The sequence below is a fragment of the Mobula birostris genome, chromosome 17, assembly GCF_030028105.1.
Source record: "Mobula birostris isolate sMobBir1 chromosome 17, sMobBir1.hap1, whole genome shotgun sequence".
Taxonomy (NCBI): Eukaryota; Metazoa; Chordata; class Chondrichthyes; order Myliobatiformes; family Myliobatidae; genus Mobula; species Mobula birostris.
The window spans coordinates 71,872,666-71,895,976 of record NC_092386.1 but is presented as its reverse complement, the minus strand read 5'-3'; the positions used below and the strand labels follow the sequence as shown (position 1 = coordinate 71,895,976).

The 23,311-nt window shown below is 39.6% G+C and overlaps 1 protein-coding gene across 3 annotated transcripts in view; it reads right to left on the bottom strand.

The window, feature by feature from the left end:
* psip1a (PC4 and SFRS1 interacting protein 1a) overlaps positions 1-23,311 on the bottom strand; it is a 70,262-nt gene that overhangs the window by 40,036 nt on the left and 6,915 nt on the right. For 2 of the 3 annotated variants that reach the window (XM_072281898.1, XM_072281900.1), the window contains exons 4-7: positions 15,626-15,760; positions 12,479-12,538; positions 10,574-10,640; positions 2,723-2,801 (exon numbers count right to left, since the gene is read on the bottom strand). In XM_072281898.1, the coding sequence (XP_072137999.1) occupies positions 2,723-2,801; positions 10,574-10,640; positions 12,479-12,538; positions 15,626-15,760 (341 nt within the window). The remainder of the gene's footprint in view (positions 1-2,722; positions 2,802-10,573; positions 10,641-12,478; positions 12,539-15,625; positions 15,761-23,311) is intronic. The other variant, XM_072281899.1, reaches the window with a different exon arrangement.

Genomic DNA, 23,311 nt, shown 5'->3' with positions numbered 1-23,311 from the left:
TTAATGAAAACCCCAAGGCATTTTACACATATGTGAAGAACAGAAGGATGACTAGAATGAAGTAAGGACCGATCAGGGACAGAAAAGGAAGATGTACCTGGAGTCGGAGGAGAAAGGGGAGATCCTTAATGAATACCTGCCTTCAGTGTTCACCAGTAAGAGGGATCTTGACGATCCTGAGGACAGCATAAAACAGGCGATAAGCTAGAACATGTTGATAAGAATGAGGATGTGCCGGAACTTTTGTAAAACATTAGGATAGATAAGCTGCCTCTTGTGGGAATCGATATAACCCAGGTTACTTTGGGAAGTGAGGAAAGAGATTGCCTTTAAATGATGATCTCTGTATTGCTGGCCACAGAAATAGTACCAGATGACTGGAGGGTGACACGTTTTGTTCCTTTGTTCCAGGAAGCTAATATGAATAACCCTGGGAATTATAGACCAGTAATTCTTACTTCAGTGGTGGGCAACTTATTGGAGAGAATCCTTGGAGACCGGATTCACAAGTATTTGGAGAAGCATCATCTGACCACAGCGTAGCTTTGAAAGTGGTAGGTCATGCCTTACAAAACTGACCGAATTCTCTTATGTGACAAAACACATTAATGAAGGTAGAGCAGTCCGTGTGGTGGATCTCCCCATGATAGGCTCATTCAGAGAGTCAGGAGATATGGGATCCAGGAAATCTTAGCTGTCTGGATTCAGAATTGGCTCGCCCAAAGAATGCAGAGGGTGGTTGTTGATGGTGCGTATTCTGCTTGGAGTTCTGTGACTAGTGGTGTTCTGGAAGCCCTGTTCTTTGTGATCTTTATAAATGACTTGGATGAAGAAGCAAAAGGGATGGGGTATTAAGTTTGCAAGTGATACGAAGGTTGGTGCTGTTGTGGACAATGTAGAAGATTGTCGAGGATTCCAATGGGACATAAGCAGGATATAGAACTGGGCTGAGAAACAACAGACGACATTCAACCCAGAAAAATGTGAAGTGATTCACTTTGGAAGGTCAAATTTGAAGGCAGGATTAATGGCAGGATTCTTATCATATAACCATATAACAATTACAGCACAGAAACAGGCCATCTTGGCCCTCCTAGTCTGTGCTGAACGCTTACTCTCACCTAGTCCCACCGACCTGCACTCGGCCCATAACCCTCCATTCCTTTCCTGTCCATATACCCATCCAATTTTTCTTTAAGTGACAATATCGAACATGCCTCTACCACTTCTACTGGAAGCTCATTCCACACAGCCAACACTCTCAGTAAAGAAGTTACCCCTCGTGTTACCCCTAAACTTTTGCTCGCTAACTCTCAACTCATGTCTTGTTTGAATCTCCCCTACTCTCAATGGAAAAAGCCTATCCACGTCAACTCTATCTATCCCCCTCATAATTTTAAATATCTCTATCAAGTCCACCCTCAACATTCTACACTCCGAAGAATAAAGACCCAACTTGTTCAACCTTTCTCTGTAACTCAGGTGCTGAGACCCAGGTAACATTCTAGTAAATCTCCTCTGTACTCTCTCTATTTTGTTGACATCTTCCTATAATTTGGTGATCAGAACTGTACACAATACTCCAAATTTGGCCTCACCAATGCCTTGTACAATTTTAACATTACATCCCAACTCCTATACTCAATGCTCTGATTAATAAAGGCCAGCATACAAAAAGCTTTCTTCACCACCCTATCCACATGAGATTCCACCTTCAGGGAACTATGCACCATTATTCCTAGATCCCTCTGTTCTACTGCATTCTTCAATGCCCTACCATTGGCCATGTATGTCCTATTTTGATTAGTCCTACCAAAATGTAGCAGCTCACAATTATCAGCATTAAACTCCATCTGCCATCTTTCAGCCCACTCTTCTAACTGGCCTGAATCTCTCTGCAAGCTTTGAAAACCTGCTTCATTATCAGTATGGAGAAACAGGATCTTGGGGTCCAAATCCATGCTAAGAAGGCTCACGCTGACCTTCATTTATCAGGGGATTAAGCCACAAGGAAATATAGCTCTATAAAACACCAGTTAGTTCTTGTCACCTCATTATAGGATATGGAAGTATTAAAGGGTGTAGAGGAAATTTACCAGGATGCTGCCTGGATTAGTGCATGTCCTATGAGGATAGGTTGAGCAAGCCAGGGCTCATCTCTTTAAACATTGTGATGGATGCACAGAATATGGTGGTAGAGGCAGTAACATCAGGGACACCCAAGAGAGACTTAGACAAACACATGGATGATAGAAAAAGGGAGGGCAATGTACGGGAAAGAGTCATATTGTGCTTAGAACATGTTAAAAGGTCGGTACATCATGAGCCAAAAAGCCTGCACTGTGTTGTCAAGTTCAATGTTCTCCACATTATTCGACCTTCTCTCGACCGGTATCACTTTAAAAATGATTACACTGTTATTCTGAGATTGCATGTGAATTGGTTGTCTTTTTCTTGCATTATGTCAGTGATTGTATTTATGATTTATTACCTTTGCAAACTGTGCTGGCATGGCCCAAGGTCATGAGAGGCTATATAAACATATCATTTTTAATATCAGTTAAACTTCCTAAAAATAAAAGTAGAGAATGTTCCCATTTTCAGCAATACAATAATATTACTTAGATTAGGGTCATACTGGATGATTAGAACATTAAAAGGTTACATTTATTAACTCAGAAGGCCTTAAATGGCAAATAATTTGCAGATTAACATCACTAACCTTTCATCGCCTGAACGTGGCGTTATCACCATTACTTTGGGCCGTCTTCCTCTGGGCTTCGGAGTCTTCACTTCAACTGCTGAAAACACAAGGCACAATGTGCACACAAACTTTAGAGATGCAACACTCAAAAACACCATAGCAAAATATTCTTCCAACACATAAATCACTTCAGCATATTTAACTACACCCGAAAATTACATACCATGCTCTTTTGGGGCTGCAGAGTGGAGATAACAGCACAAAGTGCTTTTTAGTTCTATAATTTAACATCAGAAACATAGAAAACCTCCAGCACAATACAGGCCCTTCGGCCCACGAAGTTGTGTCGAACATGTCCCTACCTTAGAAATTACTAGACTTACCCATAGCCCTTTATTTTTCGAAGCTCCATGTACCTATCCAAAAGTCTCTTAAAAAACCCTATCGTATCCCTCTCCTCCACCATTGCCGGCAGCCCATTCCACACACTCATCACTCTGTGTAAAAAACTTACGCCTGACATCTCCTCTGTACCTACTCCCCAGCACCTTAAGCCTGTGTCATCTTGTGGCAACCATTTCAGCCCTGGGAAAAAGCCTCTGACTATCCACACGATCAATGCCTCTCATCGTCTTATACACCACTATCAGGTCACCTCTCATTCTCTGTCGCTCCCAGGAAAAAGGGCCGAGTTCACTCAACCATTGTTTAAAAGTTAAAATATTAAGTATGACTTTGGTCTAAGAGCAAATTGAAACAATCACGTAGAGAGCAGATTTTTCCAATTGATGCAATAACACAATATCAGATTCATTAAGATTAATGTTGATCTTGTAATTAATATTTTCAACTTTAAGACACCAACGTCTACAAATTAAAGTGCAGGATCCAAGTCTCATTCATCCTTTAAGAGTGGTTTGACTTTACTGTTTAAAGAGCTCACTCTAGTCCCTCCTTGGTCTTTTGAACAGCAATCCATTGAGAACAAGCCATCAGCCCTGTGACTGTCATGCAGGAACCCTGGCACAGAGCATTTTAGCAAAGACCAGGAATGAAGAGGTGACTTGGCAAGGATGAAAGACAGATATTGCTCCTATTCAAAAGGTGGGAAACATGTCACACAGAAAACAAGACTAATGAATCCCATGTCCAAAGAGCAAATTCATAGATCTCTTGATTTAAAATTAAGTTGTGGAGAACCAAATAAAAAGTAAACTAAAATACACTCAGTGGCCACTTTATTAAGAAACTCCTGTACCTAATAGTGACCACCGAATGTATATTTGTTGTCCTCTGCTGCTAAAACCCATCCTCTTCGAAGTTCCACAGGTTGTGCATTCAGGGATGCTCTTCTACATACCAATGTTGTAATGAGAGATTATTTGAGTTTCTGTTGCTTTCCTGTCAGCTTGAACCAGTCTGGCCATTCCCCACTGACCTCCCTCAACAAGGCATTTTTTGCCCACAGAACTGCCATTGAGTGGATGTTTTTTTTTGTTTTCCTCACCATTCTCTGTAATCTCTAGAGAATGTGTGCATGAAAATCCCAGGAGATCAGCAATTTCGAAGATACTCAAACCATAAGTCTGGCACCAACAATCATTCCGTGGTCAAAGTCCTTTGATCATATTTCTTTCCCATTCTGAATTTTGGTTTGACGTTTGAACATCTGAACCTCTTGACCATGTCTGCATGTTTTTACGCATTGAGTTGCTGCCATATGATTAACTGATCAGTGGAACAGAGGGATCTGGGAATACAGATACAAAATTCCCTAAAAGTGGTGTCACAGGTAGATAGGGTCGTAAAGAGAGCTTTTGGTACATTGGCCTTTATTAATCGAAGTATTGAGTATAAGAGCTGGAATGTTATGATGAGGTTGTATAAGGCATTGGTGAGGCCAAATCTGGAGTATTGTGTTCAGTTTTGGTCACCAAATTAGAGGAAGGATATAAATAAGGTTGAAAGAGTGCAGAGAAGGTTTACAAGGATGTTGCTGGGACTTGAGAAGCTCAGTTACAGAGAAAGGTTGAATAGGTTGGGACTTTATTCCCTGGAGCGTAGAAGAATGAGGGGAGATTTGATAGAGGTATATAAAATTATGATGGGTATAGATAGAGTGAATGCAAGCAGGCTTTTTCCACTGAGGCAAGGGGAGAAAAAAAACCAGAGGACATGGGTTTAGGGGGAGGGGGGAAAAGTTTAAAGGGAACATTAGGGGAGGCTTCTTCACATAGAGAGTGGTGGGAGTATGGAATGAGCTGCCAGACGAGGTGGTAAATGCGGGTTCTTTTTTAACATTTAAGAATAAATTGGACAGATACATGGATGGGAGGTGTATGGAGGGATATGGTCCATGTGCAGGTCAGTGGGACTAGGCAGAAAATGGTTCGGCACAGTCAAGAAGAGCCAAAAGGCCTGTTTCTGTGCTATAGTTTCTATGGTTTGCATTAATGAGCTGGTGTAGAGGTGTACCTAATAAAGTGGCCACTGAGTGTATAGAAATAGTTTCAGAAAGGTACATTTTTCCCAATCAAAACTTCTTTTGAAAGGACAAAGAAACTTTACAGGTTACAACAAATAAAGGATGTTATTTACTTGGGTTTCAAGAAGATTTAGCGTACTTGCTCTTAAAAGGCTGGTATGGAGCAAATAAGGAATGGGTATCACTGAAGTATTTTACAATGGATACACCACTGATGGAAATTAGATTGGAGGAGATAGAATGTTGCCTGGGCTATGGTTGTTCAATTTGGATTTTTCTGAAAATGGAGCAAGACTCATGCCTACTGATAACAGCTGCAGGTGAAACAAAGAATGTCAAGTTACATCATACAAATTCTCAAAATAATCTACAGGATAATTTGACAAAATGAGGATTAGAATGGAACAGACGGAATTCAACCGAGTAATAACATGTACTTCACATGGAGGCAAATATGAAAGTAAACATATTTAATAAGACCACATGATCATAAGCACAGAATCAGGCCACTCAGCCCATCGAGTCTGCTTCACCATTTCATGGCTGATGCATGATCCCTCTCAACCCCATTCTCATGCCTTCTCCCCGTAAACTTAGACACACTGACTAATGAAGAACCTATCAACCTCTGCTTTAAATATACTTCAAATAACTTGATAAGACCACAAGACATCGGAGCAGGATTTGTAGAAAGTAGGAACAAGGGGACTGATAAACTTGGTTATTGAAAAAATATTCACTGACAATGAATACAGTCAATGTATTCAATAATCATATCCTAATAAAAATTCAGATATCCCTACACATTTTAAAGTCACAGCTCAAAAGTTCTGACACTCAGGATACTGAAAAGATTTGTTACTTGGACTCAGAAAAGAATAAGCAGAATAATTTAGGTAGAGTGATCAGACAGTATGACGCTGGTGAGACACAGCAACGCCTTACTGGCAGCAAACAATTCTATTAACTACTCTATTGATCCCCATCTTTCTGGACAACCATCACTACAATCAATAGCCTGAAGCTTCCCTTTCAGAGTTGTGCTTTTGAACCGCCTGTACGACCTGACATTTTTGTGAAGTGAACTGGAGTCGCAAAGGTGCAGTAAGGTGGCAGCAGCACAGATTGAAAAGGTCAGGTTTAGGCCGCATCCAGGAGACAGGGCCTGAGAACCAAGAGTGAGGAATGGACCCATGTTTGACCATTGCTGGAGTGGACTTGAGGCCGAAACAAAGCAGCAGGGCCCAGGTCCAGGAGCAAGAAACAAGCTGATGTTTGGCCGATTTAAGCGCTGGGCCAGATTCAAAAGGTCAAGGTGTTGGGGCTAGAGGCCAGTGTTCAGCTCACTGCTCCGTGCGGTTTAGTCATTTCTGCACTGAACCGAGGCTGTGACCTGCAATTAATGGTCTCCTGGGCCGGCTGCAGCGATGAATTGGCTTGGTGGCTGTGGATTCACTTTCATGAACTTCAGCTCTGAGTTTTATTTTTGTTTGCACAATTTGTTCTCTCTTCCCCCCCCCCACCCCCCCCAAACCCACTTTGGGTGTTTGACAGCCTTTTTATGAAGAGATCTATTGTGCTTCTTTGTTTTGTGGTTGCCTGTAAGACTAATCAAAGTTTATATAGTACACAGTACATACTTAGATAATAAATATATTTTTAACAAGAAACAATATTGTCACCTAATCATGTCATCACCGGGTACGTTATGAAGGAAAATGATGTTGCATTTCAGATTTAACTGATGCTGGGAGCAAAGAACCAATTAAACATACTCTATGCTTGGTACAAGAAATTCAAAAGCTCTTTACTTCCTCTGCATGTTTTATAGACCAAAATGATAAGAGATTAATGAATTACAGCGAACAACATTTCTGACATCCCGAAGGTTATTGGACACCTGATACAAATGCAAACTGCACTGACAAACCAGTTAAACAAAAGTCTGTTAAAGTTCAGGGCAGAGATCAATTCTGACACCGTCTATAAGGAGTTTGTATGTCCTCCCCATGAACTAGTGGGTTTCCTCCAGGTGCTCTGGTTTCCTCCCAGGTTGTAGGTTAATCAGTCATTGTAAACTGTCCTGTGATTAAGCTAGGGAAAATAGGTGAGTTGCTGGGCAGAGCAGCTCTTTGGGCCTGATGATCTCTAAATCAGGGGTTCCCAACCTTCTTTAGGCCATGGACCAACCATTAAGCAAGGGGTCTGTGCAACCCCTGCTCTAAACAAATAACTATATCTTGGCAGAAGAAAATCATCATGAGTATTTTCTTACAGTAATAACCAGAAGACCATAAGATATAGCAGCAGAATTAGGCCATTTGGCCCATCAAGTCTGCCCCACCATTCAATCACGGCTGATCCTTTTATCCCCTCCTTAGTCCCACATCCCTGCCTTCTCCCCATAACCTTTGATGCCATGTCCAATCAAGAATCTATCAAGCTCTGCCTTAAATACACCCAACGACCCAGCCTCCACAGTTGCCTGTGGTAATAAATTCCACAAATTCACCACCCTTTGGCTAAAGAAATTTCTCCACATCTTGGTTTTAAATGGAACCCCTCTATCCTGAAGCTGCGCCCTCTTGTCCTAGACTCTCCCACCATGGAAAACATCCTTTCCACACCTACTCTGTCTAGGCCTTTCAACATTCGAAAGGTTTCAATGAGACTCCCACTTATCCTTCTAAATTCTAGAGAATACAGACCCAGAGCCATCAAACATTCCCTGTATGATAATCTTTTCATTCCTGGAATCATCCTCAGAACCCTCTCCAATGCCAGCATATCTTTTCTTTGATGAGGACCCCAAAACTGTTCACAATACTCAAGGTGAGGCCTCAGCATCATATTCCTGCTCTTGTATTCTAGACCTCCTGAAATGCTAACATTGCATTTGCCTTCCTCACCACTGACTCAACCTGCAAGTTAATCTTCAGGGTGTTCTGCACAAGGACTCCCAAGTCCCTTTGCATCTCAGATATTTGGATTTTCTCCCCATTCAGAAAATAGTCTGCACATTTATTTCTACTACAAAAGTGCATGACCGTACATATTCTAGCATTGTATTCATTTGCCACTTTCTTGACCACTCTCTTAATCTGTCTAAGTCCTTCTACATCCTACCTATTTCCTCAACACTACCTGCCCCTCCACCAATCTTCGTATCGACTGAAAACTTGACAACAAAGCCACCTATTCCATCATCTAAATTATTTATATACAGCATAAAAAGAAGTGGTCCCAACACTGACCTCTGCAGAACACCATTAGTCACTGGCAGCCAACCAGTAAAGGATCCTTCTATCCCCACTCACTGCATCCTACCTATCAGCCAATGCACCAACCATTTTAGTAGCTTTCCTGTAGTACCGTGGGCTCTTAACTTAGTAAGTAGCCTCATGTGTGGCACTTTGTCAAAGGCCTTCTGAAAGTCCAAATATACAACATCAACTGCATCCCCTTTATCCATCCTACTTGTAATCTCCTCAAAGAATTCCAACAGGTTTGAGCAAGCAAGATTTTCCCTTAAGGAAACCATGCTGACTTTGTACCATCTTGTCCTGGGTCACTCAGTTACCTCATCCTTAACAATTGACTCCTACATCTTCCCAACCACTCAGGTCTATAATTTCCTTTCTGCTGCCTTCCTCCTTTCTTAAAGAGTAGTGTGACATTTGCAATTTTCCAGAGCTGTGACACCATGCTAGGGCACAGTGGTTTTTGAAAGATCATTTCTAATGCCACCACAATCTCTAATGCTACCTCTTTCAGAACCCTAGGCTGCAGTTCATCTGGTCCGGGTGACTTATGTACCATTGGGTCTTTCAGCTTTTTGAGCACCTTCTCCCTTGTAATAACTGCACTCACTTCTCTTCCCTCACACCCTTCAACACCTGGCACACTGATAGTGTATTCCACAGTGAAGACTGATGCAAAATACTCATTTAGTTCATCTGCCATCTCCTTGTCCCCCATTACTATTTCTCCGGCCTTATTTTCTAGCGGTTCTATATCCACTCTCATCTCTCGTATTTTTTACATACTTGAAAAAAGCTTTTACTATCCACTTTGATATTGTCTACTAGCTTGCTTTCATATTTCAGCTTTTCTCTCCCAATGATTCTTTTAGTTGCTCTCTGTAGTGTTTTAAGTTTCCCAATCCTCTGTCTTCCCGCTAATTTTTTGCTATGCTGTATGCCACCTTTTTTGTTTTTACATTAGCTTTGACTTCCCTTGTCAGCCACAGTTATATTATTTTGCCATTTGAGTATTTCTTCATTTTTGGAATACATCTATCCTGCACCTTCATTTTTCCCAGAAACTCACACCATTGCTGCTCTGCTGTCACCTCTGCCACCATCTCCTTTGGCCAACTCCTCTCTCATACCAACTTCCCTTACTCCACTGAAATACTGCTATGCTAGACTTTACTTTCACCCTGTCAAATTTCAAGTTGAACTCAATCATATTGTGGTCACTGCCTCCCAAGGGTTCTTTTACCTTAAGCTCCCTAAATCACCTCCAGTTCGTTACATAACACCCAATCCAGTATAGCTGATTTCTTAGTAGGCACAATGACAAACAGCTCTGAAAAAACCATCTAGTAGGCATTTAACAAACTCATCCTCCAGATCCATTTCCAACCTGATTTTCTCCATCAACCTGCATGTTGAAATTTCCCATGACTCCCATAGCATGGTGATTTAGCCCCTAGAGAGTTGACTAGTAATGTTGAAAACAAGAATTTGTATATTTCCAGATCCAAGCTAACACATCTTAGAATTAAATGCCGAATAATTTATTCTGGTAAGCATTTTACAACTCAGAACTCTTTGCACCAAATAAAGATCATACAAAGCAACACACAAGTTAGAACAGGGGTTCCCAAACTTGCTTATGTCATGGACCAATACCATTAAGGTTGGGAACCCCAAAGCTAGAGAAACTCATGGAGGCATCTTTGGAGGGAAATGAATAAAAGATGAGACTTCATCTGAAAGGCGGCAAGAGGGAAAGAAACTTTTGAAAAGGTGGAGGGAAGAAATGGAACAAAAGCTAGCAAGCAATAGGTGGATCCAGGTGAAGCAGGGTGACAGGGATATGAAGGAAGTGAGAGTAGAGATGGTGACAGAAGGTGGGAGGTGATGGGGGGGAAGCAACAAAGGGCTGTAAATGACTGTATCTGAAAGGTGGAGCATGAAATCAAGAGAGGGAGATGTGGGAGCAAATGCAAAGGGTAGCATTAAACTGGCTGCAAATACCAAAGGTTCTTTATTGCTTTGAATGGGAAGTCTGATATACAAACGTTTGTATTTCTGAGACATTTAGTCAGTTATAGATCTGTTCAAACATGTTCTTCTGACGGTTTGAAGATTACATACCTTGTTTCTTTCTCTTAGCACTATGCTTTTCAGGCTCAGATTCTGAACCAACTTCTACTTGTTCAATCTATTATTTAAAAAGAATTATAAATTTCAGATGAAAGAAGTCAAACAAACATACAAAGACTGGAATCATGACATAGAAACATAGAAAATAGGTGCAGGAGTAGGCCATTTGGCCCTTCGAGCCTGCACCGCCATTCAGTATGATCATGGCTGATCATCCAACTCAGAACTCTGTACCTGCCTTCTCTCCATACCCCCTGATCCCTTTAGCCACAAGGGCCATCCCTCTTAAGTATAGCCAATGAACTGGCCTCAACTGTTTCCTGTGGCAGAGAATTCCACAGATTCACCACTCTCTGTGTGAAGAAACTTTTCCTCATCTCGGTCCTAAAAGGCTTCCCCTTTATCCTCAAACTGTGACCCCTCGTTCTGGACTTCCCCAACATCAGGAACAATCTTCCTGCATCTAGCCTGTCCAATCCCTTTAGGATTTTATACATTTCAATAAGATCCCCCCTCAATCTTCTAAATTCCAATGAGTATAAGCCTAGTCGATCCAGTCTTTCGTCATATGAAAGTCCTGCCATCCCAGGAATCAATCTGGTGAACCTCCTTTGTACTCCCTCTATGGCAAGAATGTCTTTCCTCAGATTAGAGGACCAAAACTGCACACAATACTCCAGGTGTGGTCTCACCAAGGCCTTGTACAACTGCAGTAGTACCTCCCTGCTCCTGAATTCGAATCCTCTTGCTATGAATGCCAGCATACCATTCGCCTTTTTCACCACCTGCTGTACCTGCATGCCCACTTTCAATGACTGGTGTATAATGACACCCAGGTCTCGTTGCACCTCCCCTTTTCCTAATTGGCCACCATTCAGATAATAATCTGCTTTCCTGTTTTTGCCACCAAAGTGGATAACCTCACATTTATCCACATTAAATTGCATCTGCCATGAATTTGCCCACTCACCTAACCTATCCAAGTCACCTTGCATCCTCTTAGCATCCTCCTCACAGCTAACACAGCCGCCCAGCTTCGTGTCATCCGCAAACTTGGAGATGCTGCATTTAATTCCCTCATCCAAGTCATTAATATATATTGTAAACAACTGGGGTCCCAGCACTGAGCCTTGCGGTACCCCAGTAGTCATTGCCTGCCATTCTGAAAAGGTCCCGTTTATTCCCACTCTTTGCTTCCTGTCTGCCAACCAATTCTCTATCCACATCAATACCATACCCCCAATACTGTGTGCTTTAAGTTTGCTTGAGGAGGAGTGGGGCCAGGGAGGGAGACAGGAAAGGGGTGGGGCACCAAGGAGGGAGATGGGGAAAAGGAGGAGGGGCACCAGCCTACTCCCCTGCTGATCTATTCATCTGTGGCCTCTTGCAATGTTACAAGTGCGAACGTCAGCTTGTGGAACACCACCTCATTTTCTGTTTGGGTGCGTTGTAGCCTTCTTGTCTCAACAGCAAAATCACCAACCTCAGGTCATTTCCTTTTTGTTAACATTAGAGCTGCCCCTCTTCTATAACATTAAAAGTGTTTCTCTTTCCACTGATAGTTCCTGATGGCCTAGGAATTTTCTACAGTTCTCATCTGTATTTCACAGCTTTTACACATCCCCTTGTTTTCTCTTTCCAACTTGCTCATCACCACAGCAATCGTGGCCTTGCTCTGTCAAAGATATTCCTCCCATGCTTTCTACAATTTAAATTTCCCAGTCCTGATGAATGGTCTTCAGCTCAACACATCGATTCCACTTCTTTTTCCACAAATCTTCTGAGCTGTTTCCAGCATTTTCTAGTTTGTTTCAGTTTGAGTATCTGCAGACCCGCAGGACCAAACAAGCACTGACAAATTCTTAAACTAAATGATCTCAACAAAATAATGTATACCTTTCTCTTCCTTCCCCTCTTCTTTGGGACGTGCACCACTGCAGCTTTCTTTGAAGTTTCCTATTAAACAATAAATGCATCAAAAGTCACAAAATCATCCATTAAAGGAACACTTGCATTAAAGTGCATTTTTCCCCACAGAAGGAGTTATGATGTATTTATATTAATGAAGCACATTTAGGATAGAACTGATACAAATCAAATATCCTAGAGGACTAAACCTGTTAAAAGTCAAATTGACAGAATATTTTTTGCTATGACAATGTTAGCAGGCAGATTACATGTTTAACTCTAGTAAAACAAAGACATGGCATGCTACCAGTGGCAATGAGAATCTGAAGCAGCAGAATTTTTGGCTTCTCAGGGTAACCAGTAAGGGTGGCCTGGTAGCTCAGCAGTTAGTGTAATATTACAGCAGGTTCAATTCTGCTGCCCCCTACAAGGTTTACATTCTCCCTGTGACTGCGTGGATTTCTGAGGTACTCCAATTTCCTCCCATATTCCATAAAACATACAGATTAGGGTAAGTTGGTGCCAGAATCACCATGACATTTGCAGGCTGCCCCAGCACAGCCTCAGACACAAACAACGAATTTCACTGTGTGTTTTGATGTACATGTGACAAATAAAGCAAATCTTTAATCCAATAGCAACAATATCATGGAATCCATGCAAGGTCAAATGCAAGCTGGTTGGTAAGCTAATAAACTACCTCAATGGCCCTCATCCAATAGCACTTACATCCACTGTGATGAACAGCTTTGGGAGACGGGTCATGAAGCACATCAGAGGACTGATTGGATTCAGTCCAATTTGCCTACCCTCTGACAACCCTCCAGACTTTCCACAACACTCTCAACTTTTGTGTCATCAGCAAATTTACTAATCTACCCTTCTACTTCTTCATTCAGATCATTTATAAAAATCACAAAGAGGAGGGGTCCCAGAACAGATCCCTCTGGAACACCACCGGTCACTATCTCCATGCAGAATACAAACCATTTACAACCACCCTCTGCCTTCTATGGGCAAGCCAATCCTGGATCCACAAAGCAAGGTCTCCTTGGATCCCATGCCTCCTGGATGGGCAGGTAGTTTTGAGGAAGTAGAGAGACTATAGAAGGACAGATAGGAAGAATGGGCAAAGAAGTGGCAGATGGAATACAGTGTCAGAAGTGTACGGTCATGCACTTTGGAGAAGAAAAGAAAGGGTTCGCTACTTTCTAAATGGAGACAAAATACAAAAAAAAAACTGGAACAGAGGGTTGGGAGTCCTTGTGCAGGATTCCTTAAACGTTAATTTGTAGGTTGAGTCTGTGGTGAGGAAGGCAAATGTGATGTTAGCATTCATTTCACAAGGACTCGAATATAAAAGCAAGGATATAAAGTCAAGACTTTATGAAGCACTAGTGAGGCTTCACTTGGAGCATTGTGAGCAGTTTTGGGCCCCTTATCTTAGAAAGGATGTGTTGAAACTGGAGGGGGTTCAAAGGAGGTTCACAAAAATGATTCTAGGATCAAATGGCTTGTCATATGAAAAGCGTTTGATGTCTCTGGGTCTGTCCTGTATTTACCAGAATGCAGAAGAACGGGTGGGGGGGGGGGTGGTGAAAGGCCGTGATAGTGTGGATGTGGAGAAGATGATTCCTATGGTGGAAGAGTCTAAGTCCAGAGGACACAGCCTCAGAACAGATAAGGAGGACTTTATTTAGCCAGAAAGTGGTGAATCTGTGGAATTCTTTGCCACAGGCAGCTGTGGAGGTCAAGTCTGTATGTATATTTAAGACGGAGGTTGATAGATTCTTGGTTAGTCAGGGCATGATGGGTGACAGGGAGAAGGCAGGAGATTGGGGCTGAGAGGAAAAATGGATCAACCATGATGAGATGGCAGAGCAGACTCGATGGGCCAAATGGCCTAATTCTGCTCCTATCTCTTATGGTCTTATTACCTGTGGATTGAAGTTGATGGAGTTGATGGACAAAAAGTATTTTGATAAAGTACCATGTAACACACTTGACTAATGGGACAAAGGCAGCATTAGTTAAAAGATCAAAGTAAATAGCAATTTTCATTCCCAATGGATCAGAATAAAAACCACACTATTTTTGATTTACGTATGCACTTAGCTATTTGAAGTTTAATAGGATAGAAAAATCACAAATATAAACTGAGACAAACTGGTTAAGACAATATGCACAAGGAAGATAAAATTAAGCAGATAAGGGAGTGAAAAATGAATCACTGATTCAAGAGGATACAAAAATTTTAAAGCTGTTTATTTAAAATATAATTTTAAAAATCTTAACTTGACAATACATGTAGAAAGTGCTGATTTATAAAAAAAGGTTCAATTTTATATATGGAGAACAAAAACAAGTTATGCTCAGAAAATGTTAAAGCAGCATCCATTTTTGTACACTAGACTTTAAAGGGCAAGACTTTGAAGAAGATGCAAACTTTTACTTCACTGGTACAGGAAGTAAAGAGCAAAAGATTTGAGTAATTGGAGATCGTATTCCAGACTGAAAAACACGAAATTCAGTAATTTTAATAGAAGGAGAAAGTGCTTCCAGTTGCTAAAGAGATTTGTAACCAGTAACTAACAAACATACTAATCTGAATGGGTGGCAGAAACCATTCAAAACTGAATGGAAACAAAACTTGCAGGGCCATGATAAAAAGCAGGAGGAAGGAGGTGTGTGTGTGTGGGGGGGGGGGGGAATGTCCAATTGGTCAATTGATAGTGTTTGACATGATGGACTGAATATTCTATCAGTTACGATCCTTCAAACTCCTTGTCCGTACAGTCCATTATTTTACTTTCCTTTTGGAAATCCTTCCCTGAATCCTTTGTTCTGCAGAATTGTGTGGTAAGACAGATAGAACTGATGAATTGATGTGGGGGTGGCGAGTGATGCAGACTAGGATAAGTCTAGGAAGAACTGGAGGAGTGAGAAAAGAGACAGAGGGAGAAGTTTATCAGAACTTGGAGAATTGTGTTCACATGTTCGTGTTACAGACTACCCAGCTGGAATACGAGGGGCTGCTAATGATAAATTTATCAGTAACAATGCACGTTCATGTCTTCTATTTCAAATTCTTGAAGAGCATCCATCATACATGATAACCTGAAAAATAGTACATACCTCATCACTTTGCTTGTCAAACTCCGGCAAGCTACCAATATCACACTCCTCTTTTCCCAGGTTTGAACCACTTGTTTCTTTTCCCTCTTCACCCTCTTTATCAGTTGACAACTTCCGAACTCGCTTATTAGAACTCTAGAATTATCCCAAAATTGTACACAGTTAGTTTGTTGTAGGCCTTGCTTCAATCACCATCTGCTGTCAGATGGTTTGCAGAAAATGTGTTCTCCTTTCAGTTCAGTAGCTACTGAACCACAAAGAGTAAGCCAAGGCTTTAAATCTCACTATTACATAAAGTAGTAGAAAGGTTATAATTAGCCAGCTAACACCAACCCTGCAAATTCCTTAAAGAACAGGAATTATATAAAGTACAAATCAGTGGAAGATGCTGGTGAACTCAGCAGGCCAGGCAGCATCTGTAGGAAGAGGTACAGTCAACGTTTCGGGCCCAGACTCTTCATCAGGACGAAGGGTCTCGGCCTGAAACGTCGACTGTACCTCTTCCTATAGATGTTGCCTGGCCTGCTTCGTTCACCAGAATTTTTTGTGTGTGTTGAATTTCCAGCTTCTGCAGATTTCCTCGTGTTTGCATTTTTAAGCACTGGAAGAGCTGTTGGGCATCTTATAAGGGACAATATCAAATTATCCAAGAGAGAGAAGGGATAGGGAACAAGGGAAAATATATTACAGGTGTCCCCCGCTTTTCGAATGTTCCCTTTACGAAACCTTACTGTTACAAAAGACCTACATTAGTTCCCTGTTTTTGCTAACAGAAGGTGTTTTCAGCAATCGCCTCTGATCTGGGCCGACAATTATGCCCCAGGCATGTTTATTTCGGTTTCCTTCTTAAAGATGTGCTGGATGCCTCCTGGCTACCGCTGTACCCCTGTATGCTTCGCAAATCGGTATCGGTCGGCGGCCCGGAGGGTGGGGGCCACTGCACCACCCCAAACTGCGACGACTCAGCCTAACACACTATTATTTCTACTTTATATTGGCTGTGTATTTTTACGTGGTATTTGGTATGATTTGGCAGCTTCATAGCTGAAAGGTTACTGGAGAGAGTGTTTTTGCCAACAGCGCTTGCGTGAGATTTTTTGCCGAGAGCTCTTGCGTGAGATTTTCGCTTCGGAGAACACTGCCGGCAATGATTGTGGAAAAGTATTTCTACTTTATATAGGCTGTGTATTTATCATATCATTCCCGCTTTTACTATATGTTACTGTTATTTTAGGTTTTCTGTGTTATTTGGCATGATTTGGTAGGTTATTTTTGGGTCTGCGAATGCTCACAAAATTTTCCCATATAAATAAATGGTAATTACTTCTTTGCTTTATGACATTTCAGCTTAGGAACCGTTTCACAGGAACGCTCTACCTTCGGACAGCAGGGTAAACCTTTATAGAGTATAGGTTCAGCAGACCTCATCCTAAGTTCCAAAATACGTCTTTTTTTTTTTTTTTTAAAACTGTTGACATGTTATCTCAAATAGAAAATTCCATATGGCCCTGGGAAGGTTCCCAGGCATACAGGTCTCTGCACGACAGCTCTGAAGTGATCTCACATGTAATGAACAGATGTTAATGAAACATAGAAAAACACTGCACAGAGCAAAACAATGAACATCTCAATCAAGTATTGAAAGAGTGAATTCATCAACAGGGTGAACATAGGCTGCTTAACAGTATTTTGCTCAAGAAATAAGCAAATGTGCCACAAATTGAAAATTGAAAGCAATTGTGAATATTCAGCAGGCCAGCTGCAGAAATTAAAATAGTTAAAAAGTTTAAAATTTTAAAGACTTGTGGTGATAAAGCTTCTGGTTATCACGAAGCAGTAGAGAAATTCATTGAGTTTGCTAAGATCTTTGCTGATGAAAATCTAACACACTGAATGGACGCATTAGCGTATCTGTGAAGATCAAGTGTAAAACAAAGACCTGATAACCGCGAGCACACAAATACAGAGTCGGAATAATGTTATGCCATTACATATGTCCACCTGGGTGGCATAGTTTACCTTTCTGATGGTTCAATGCACTCATTACTGTTTCATGCACAATATTATTAAAATATTATAAAATACTTTCAGGATATATCTACAAGATGTATATGTAATTTAAATAGATTTTGTTTAGACTTGAGTCCCATCCCCATGCTATCTCATTATATAGAAGCAAAAATTCCAAACCCAAAAACAAAATCCGAAATACTTCTGGCTCCAAGCATTTTGGCTGTGGGGGGGGGGGGGGGGGAGAGACTCAACCTGTAACATCATCTAAAATGAAACCAACTTTTGGCTCACAAAATGTTACTGAATTAAATATATTGAAGAAATACAGATTTGAAGTCTGATATTATTTTCACAAATAGAAAATTGGTTTTGATGTGCCAACCAAGTAAAGAAACATTTGCAATTATGTAATTATGTAGCGCTCCAGGGGGTCCATGAACTTAGGTGGGACACAAAATTCTCTGTCAATTTCTTAGAAGAAGGAACCTCCTTTCGGCAGCCCATGAAGTAAGACGTGTGGTGGCGCTACTCCTTCCTTTTACAACTTACTTTCCACTGCTAGTTTTGTTTAAACTTTGAAGATTTATTACTTTTAGTGAAGGATTTGCGATTTAATTATGATTGCTGGAACCCAAACTGGAATCGAATTAAGAGGTGGCAAAATTGTTTCCAAAGCTGAACAAACAAAGGAGTCAGAGGAAGTCTCTACTTCAGAAAGAATGTTTTTTTTGATGCAAGGTATTAATACCAAGATCGGAATGGTGGACACCAAAATTGATAAACTGACCAATGCTAATGAAAAGCTTGAAAAAACTGTCTCTGCTGTCCAGGAATCTGGAATTTCAATATCAGACGCTTAAAAAGGACACTAATAGAATCGGAAGAGAACAGGAGACAGTGAATCAAGTGGTTAATGAACAAGAATTAAAGATATCTACTATGGAAAATAAAATTGTTGAGGTTTCTTCGGAATTATTAAGAATTAAGAAGAAAATGACTGATCTGGAAAGCAGAAGTCATAGGATGAATTTACGCATACTGGGTTTGCCTGAAAACATGGAAACCAGTGAGCCACTAAAGCTTTTTATGAATATGCTATACTCACTTTTTAGTGAGATACTTGAAGCTCCTCTGATGATAGATAGAGCTCACCGAATCCTCTGCCTGAAGCCTTCTGTTGAGATGAAACCTCGCCCTGTGATTTTATGTTTGCATTACTTTACTACTAAAGAAGCAATTCTTCAAGATGCTAGGAAGCGGGGGGAGCTCATTTATAATGGAGTAGAGATTCGCATAGTTGAAGATTTTGCCCCAGAGGTTTATGCAGAAAGAATTAAATATCGGGAAGTGATGGCTGAACTTTGTAAGAAGAACTGTCGTCCCTCTTTGTGTTATCCAGCTCGTTTGAGAATTTCCCTGCCTAATGCTCGCCCAAAACCATTTGACTCCCCAGAAGAGGCTTAGAAATTTATAAAGGAGTTTAAGCCTGTCTTGCAAGCAATTTAAACACTTAATCCTCCGCTGGGAGTCATTTGTAGCTGGATCATTGAAAGTTAAATCTGCGTTTTATGTCTGCCCAGACATCGTTTTGGCTGTTTTATTTTTTCCTTTAGGATTTGTAAGAGTTTAACACCAGTCATAACATATTATTTGGTGGGATCTATCTTTTTTGAATATATGATCAATTTTTATTAAATGAATTTAAGATGTCTGCTGTTAACTGTGTTTTAACCCTTGTTAGACATAATATCAAAATATTTGGAATTTGTTTATTTCTTCATGTGTTGTTGTGTCTTTAGTCAGTGGTGTTAGCGCATAACTTTTTGAGAAGAGTCTGCCTATTGGAGTCAGGGGTTAAGGGATTATAGTTTAGCATGCTGTCCGCCTATTGGATGGTTTTTGGGCCGGGGGGGGGGGGGGCTATTAGTTTAGGCTTTTTTGACTGGGCAGTCCTGAGAGGTTTTCCTGTCAATCATGTTGCTTTTTTTCCTCTCTGATCGAATCCATAATTTGTTCTTCCCTGCAGGTGTGCTTTACGCCGGCGCACTAACTTATTTTATAAATTCTTACATTAAAGCCTTATTATGGATGTTAATGAAATTAATATGATCTCGTGGAACCTGAATGGCTTGAACCAACCTATTAAGCGTAGAAAGATCTTTAAGAAATTAAAAACACTCCAAGCTGATATTATTTTTGTGCAAGAGACCCATATCCATAAGGAGGATGAAAACTTTTTTTTTAATTTTGAAGGGGCTCTTAGCTTCACTCTTCATCAGTAACTAAAATTAGAGGGGTATCTATTTTTATTAATTTTAAAATCCCTTTTGTATATTTTAATACTGTCACTGATTCAATTGGAAGATACTTAATTGTTAATGGTTTGTTACGTAGTCAAAAGATGGCTTAGGTGTGTGTGTATGCACCTCATGTGGATAGCTTTGAATTTTTTTAAGAGGTTATTTTCTGCGTTGCCAAATTTAAATGAATATAAGTTGATCATGGGAGGTGACTTTAACTGTTACCTCAATCCTTCGATTGATAGGTCATCAACCAATCTGTGCCTTCCTAATAAGGCTGCGACCTGTATTAATTCTTTTTTATCAGAATACAGTTTGGTTGACATTTGGAGATTTCTCCATCCTAAAGATAAGGATTTTTCTTTTTTTCCCCCCCCAACATGTATTATAAATATTCAAGAATTGATTCTTTTTTGTTGGATACATGATTGGTGCCCTTTGTTGCTGACTGTGCATATGACGCTATTGTGTTGTTGGATCATGCGCCCACGAAACTGATACTGAAGTTCCCTGATAATATACGGAATGCATCTCAGTGGAGAGTTAATGCTAACTGCTACATGATTCAGCATTTGTAAGTTTTATTAAAGAGCAAATTTCTCTATTTTTTGAATTAAATACAACTGAGGTTATGTCAAATTTGGTTATTTGGGATGCTATTAAATTTTTTCTTAGGGGACAGATAATCTCATATTCAGTAGTTTTAAGAAGGAAAACTAAAGCGGAACTGTTAGTGATTACTAACAGAATTAAAGAAATAGATAAAGTTTATTCAGTAACACCTAGTGAACATCTATATAAGGAAAGGGTGGAACTTCAAACACAGCATGATCTGCTTTTGACTTTTCCTATTGAGCAGCAACTTTTGAAGTCTAAAAGTCAATTTTATATACATGGGGATAAGTCAGGTAAATTGTTGGCCGGTCAACTTAAAGCAACTATGGGTAGAAGGCAGATTCTGGTAATACGAAGAACTGATAGAACTGAAACTTTAGATTGTCAGGAAATTAATAAGGTATTTCTAGAATTTTACTCTAAACTTTATAAATCTGATTTTCCAGACAATACTACTTTTATGAATAGATTCTTGCAAAGATTGAATATAACCAAAATTTTTATTCAAGGTATGAATACACTAGATGCGCCTATTAAACGAGAGGAAATAGCAAGGGCTATATCCTCTTTTCAATCAGGTAAAGCTCTGGGACCGGATGAATTTACAGTAGAATTTTTTTAAAACTTTTACCGAAATACTTACACCTCATTTATGCCAAATTTTCACTGATTCTATATCCTCTGGAACCCTTCCGAAAACTTTCTACGAGGCATCAATTTCATTAATTCACAAAAAAGAAAAGGATTTATCTGAATATGCCTCTTACAGACCAATTTCCATATTAAATCTGGATTCAAAAACTCTTTCTAAGATTTTGGCTAACAGGCTCGAAAATATTTTACCTAAGGTTATTTCTAAGGATCAAACTGGATTTATTAAGAATAGATATTCATATTTTAATAGCCTTTAAAAGCCTTTGATAGGGTAGAGTGGTCTTATTTATTCGAGGTTTTAGGTTTAATTTTGGTCCAGGTTTTATTTTCTGGATTAAGCTGACCTATCAAGCTCCTATGGCAGCAGTTATAACCAACAATCAAAAATCTTATTTTAGGCTATACAGAGGTCCCCGGCAGGGTTATCCTCTTAGTCCGCTGTTATTCAACCTGGATTTAGAACCTCTTGCTATTGCCCTTCGGGACTCCAACAATGTTCAAGGTATTAAGAGAGGAGATAAAGTGCATAAGGTTTCTTTGTATGCTTGTTAGTTTTTATTTCAGATCCTAAGAAATCTGTTTCTTCTATGTTATCTATATTTTCTGAATTTAGTACTTTTTCTGGATATAAATTAAATTTGCACAAAAGTGAGTTATTTCCTATTAATAACTACTTGGATCAATATGATCACATCCCTTTTAGCATTGCTAAAAATAACTTTACTTATCTTGGTATTAAAATTACCAAAAATTTTAAGGACCTGTATAAATATAACTTCTTCCATTAATTGATTACACACAACAAATACTTTCTAAATGGTCTCCTATGACATTATCATTAATTGGTCAAATTAATGCTATTAAAATGATAGTGCTACTGAAGTTCTTATATGTATAACAAGCAATCCTTTCCTTTGTTCCTAAACTGTTTTTTGATAGAATGGACTCCAAAATTTTATCTTATATTTGGAATAATAAAAATCCTAGATTGAGTAAAATCTCTATTGCAGAAATTAAAAAAGCATGGTGGTATGGCTTTGCCAAATTTTAGAATGTATTACTGGGCAATTAACATTCCATATATTTCGTTTTAGATTCATTATTCAGACATACATGACTGTCCTTTATGGGTGGATTTGGAGAAAAACTCGGTGAAGGGGTATTCTTTGGTCTCTTTACTGGGAGCTCCTCTTCCTTTTTTGCTTTCTAAGATTGGTAGTCGAGACCTCAAACTCATTACTAAACATACATTAAGAATTTGGTTTCAGTTTCGTAGATTTTTTGAGTTTAATAACATTGTTCTTTCTAGTAAAATCCATCTTAATTTTTTTTAAAACCATCAATTTCCAATCAGACCTTTTTAATTTGGAAAACCAAAGGAATAATAACTTTTTTAGATTTGTTTATGGGGGATTGTTTAATGTCTTTCACTCAGTTAGTGGACAAATATGACTTACCTAATGCGCACTTTTTTTTAAGATATTTACTTTTTTTACGTAGTTTACTTCCAAATTTTCCCTCTGCTTATCCACCCAATATGATAGATACTCTTTTTCAGATTAAACCATTTCAAAAAGGACTGATAGCTATAATTTATTGAATTTGCGAAAGGTATCTAACGATAAAATTAAAGGTGTGTGGGAATTAGAATTTCAAGAGTCACTTTCAGATAATCAATGGGATAAAATTTTTCATTTGGTAAATACCTCATCTATTTGTGCCCGTCATTCCTTGATACAGTTCAAGGTAGTACATCGGGCACATATGTCAAAGGATAAATCAGCCCGTATTTTTCCCAATATTAATCCTATTTGTGACAGATGTAATATTGAGGTAGCTACTTTAACTCACATGTTTTGGTCTTGTATCAAGATAGATAATTTTTGGAAAGATGTCTTTAAAACTTCATCAAAAGTCTTGAATTTGGACCTACAACCGAACTTACTTACAGCAATTTCTGAGATCATTCAACTGGAAGCAGGATATGTTCCTGTTTCCGCTCAACGGATGATAGCTTTTACAACTTTATTGGCTAGGAGAGCCATTTTGCTTAAATGGAAGGACTCTAATCCACCTACTGTTTTTTATTGGCTTTCCTCCATTA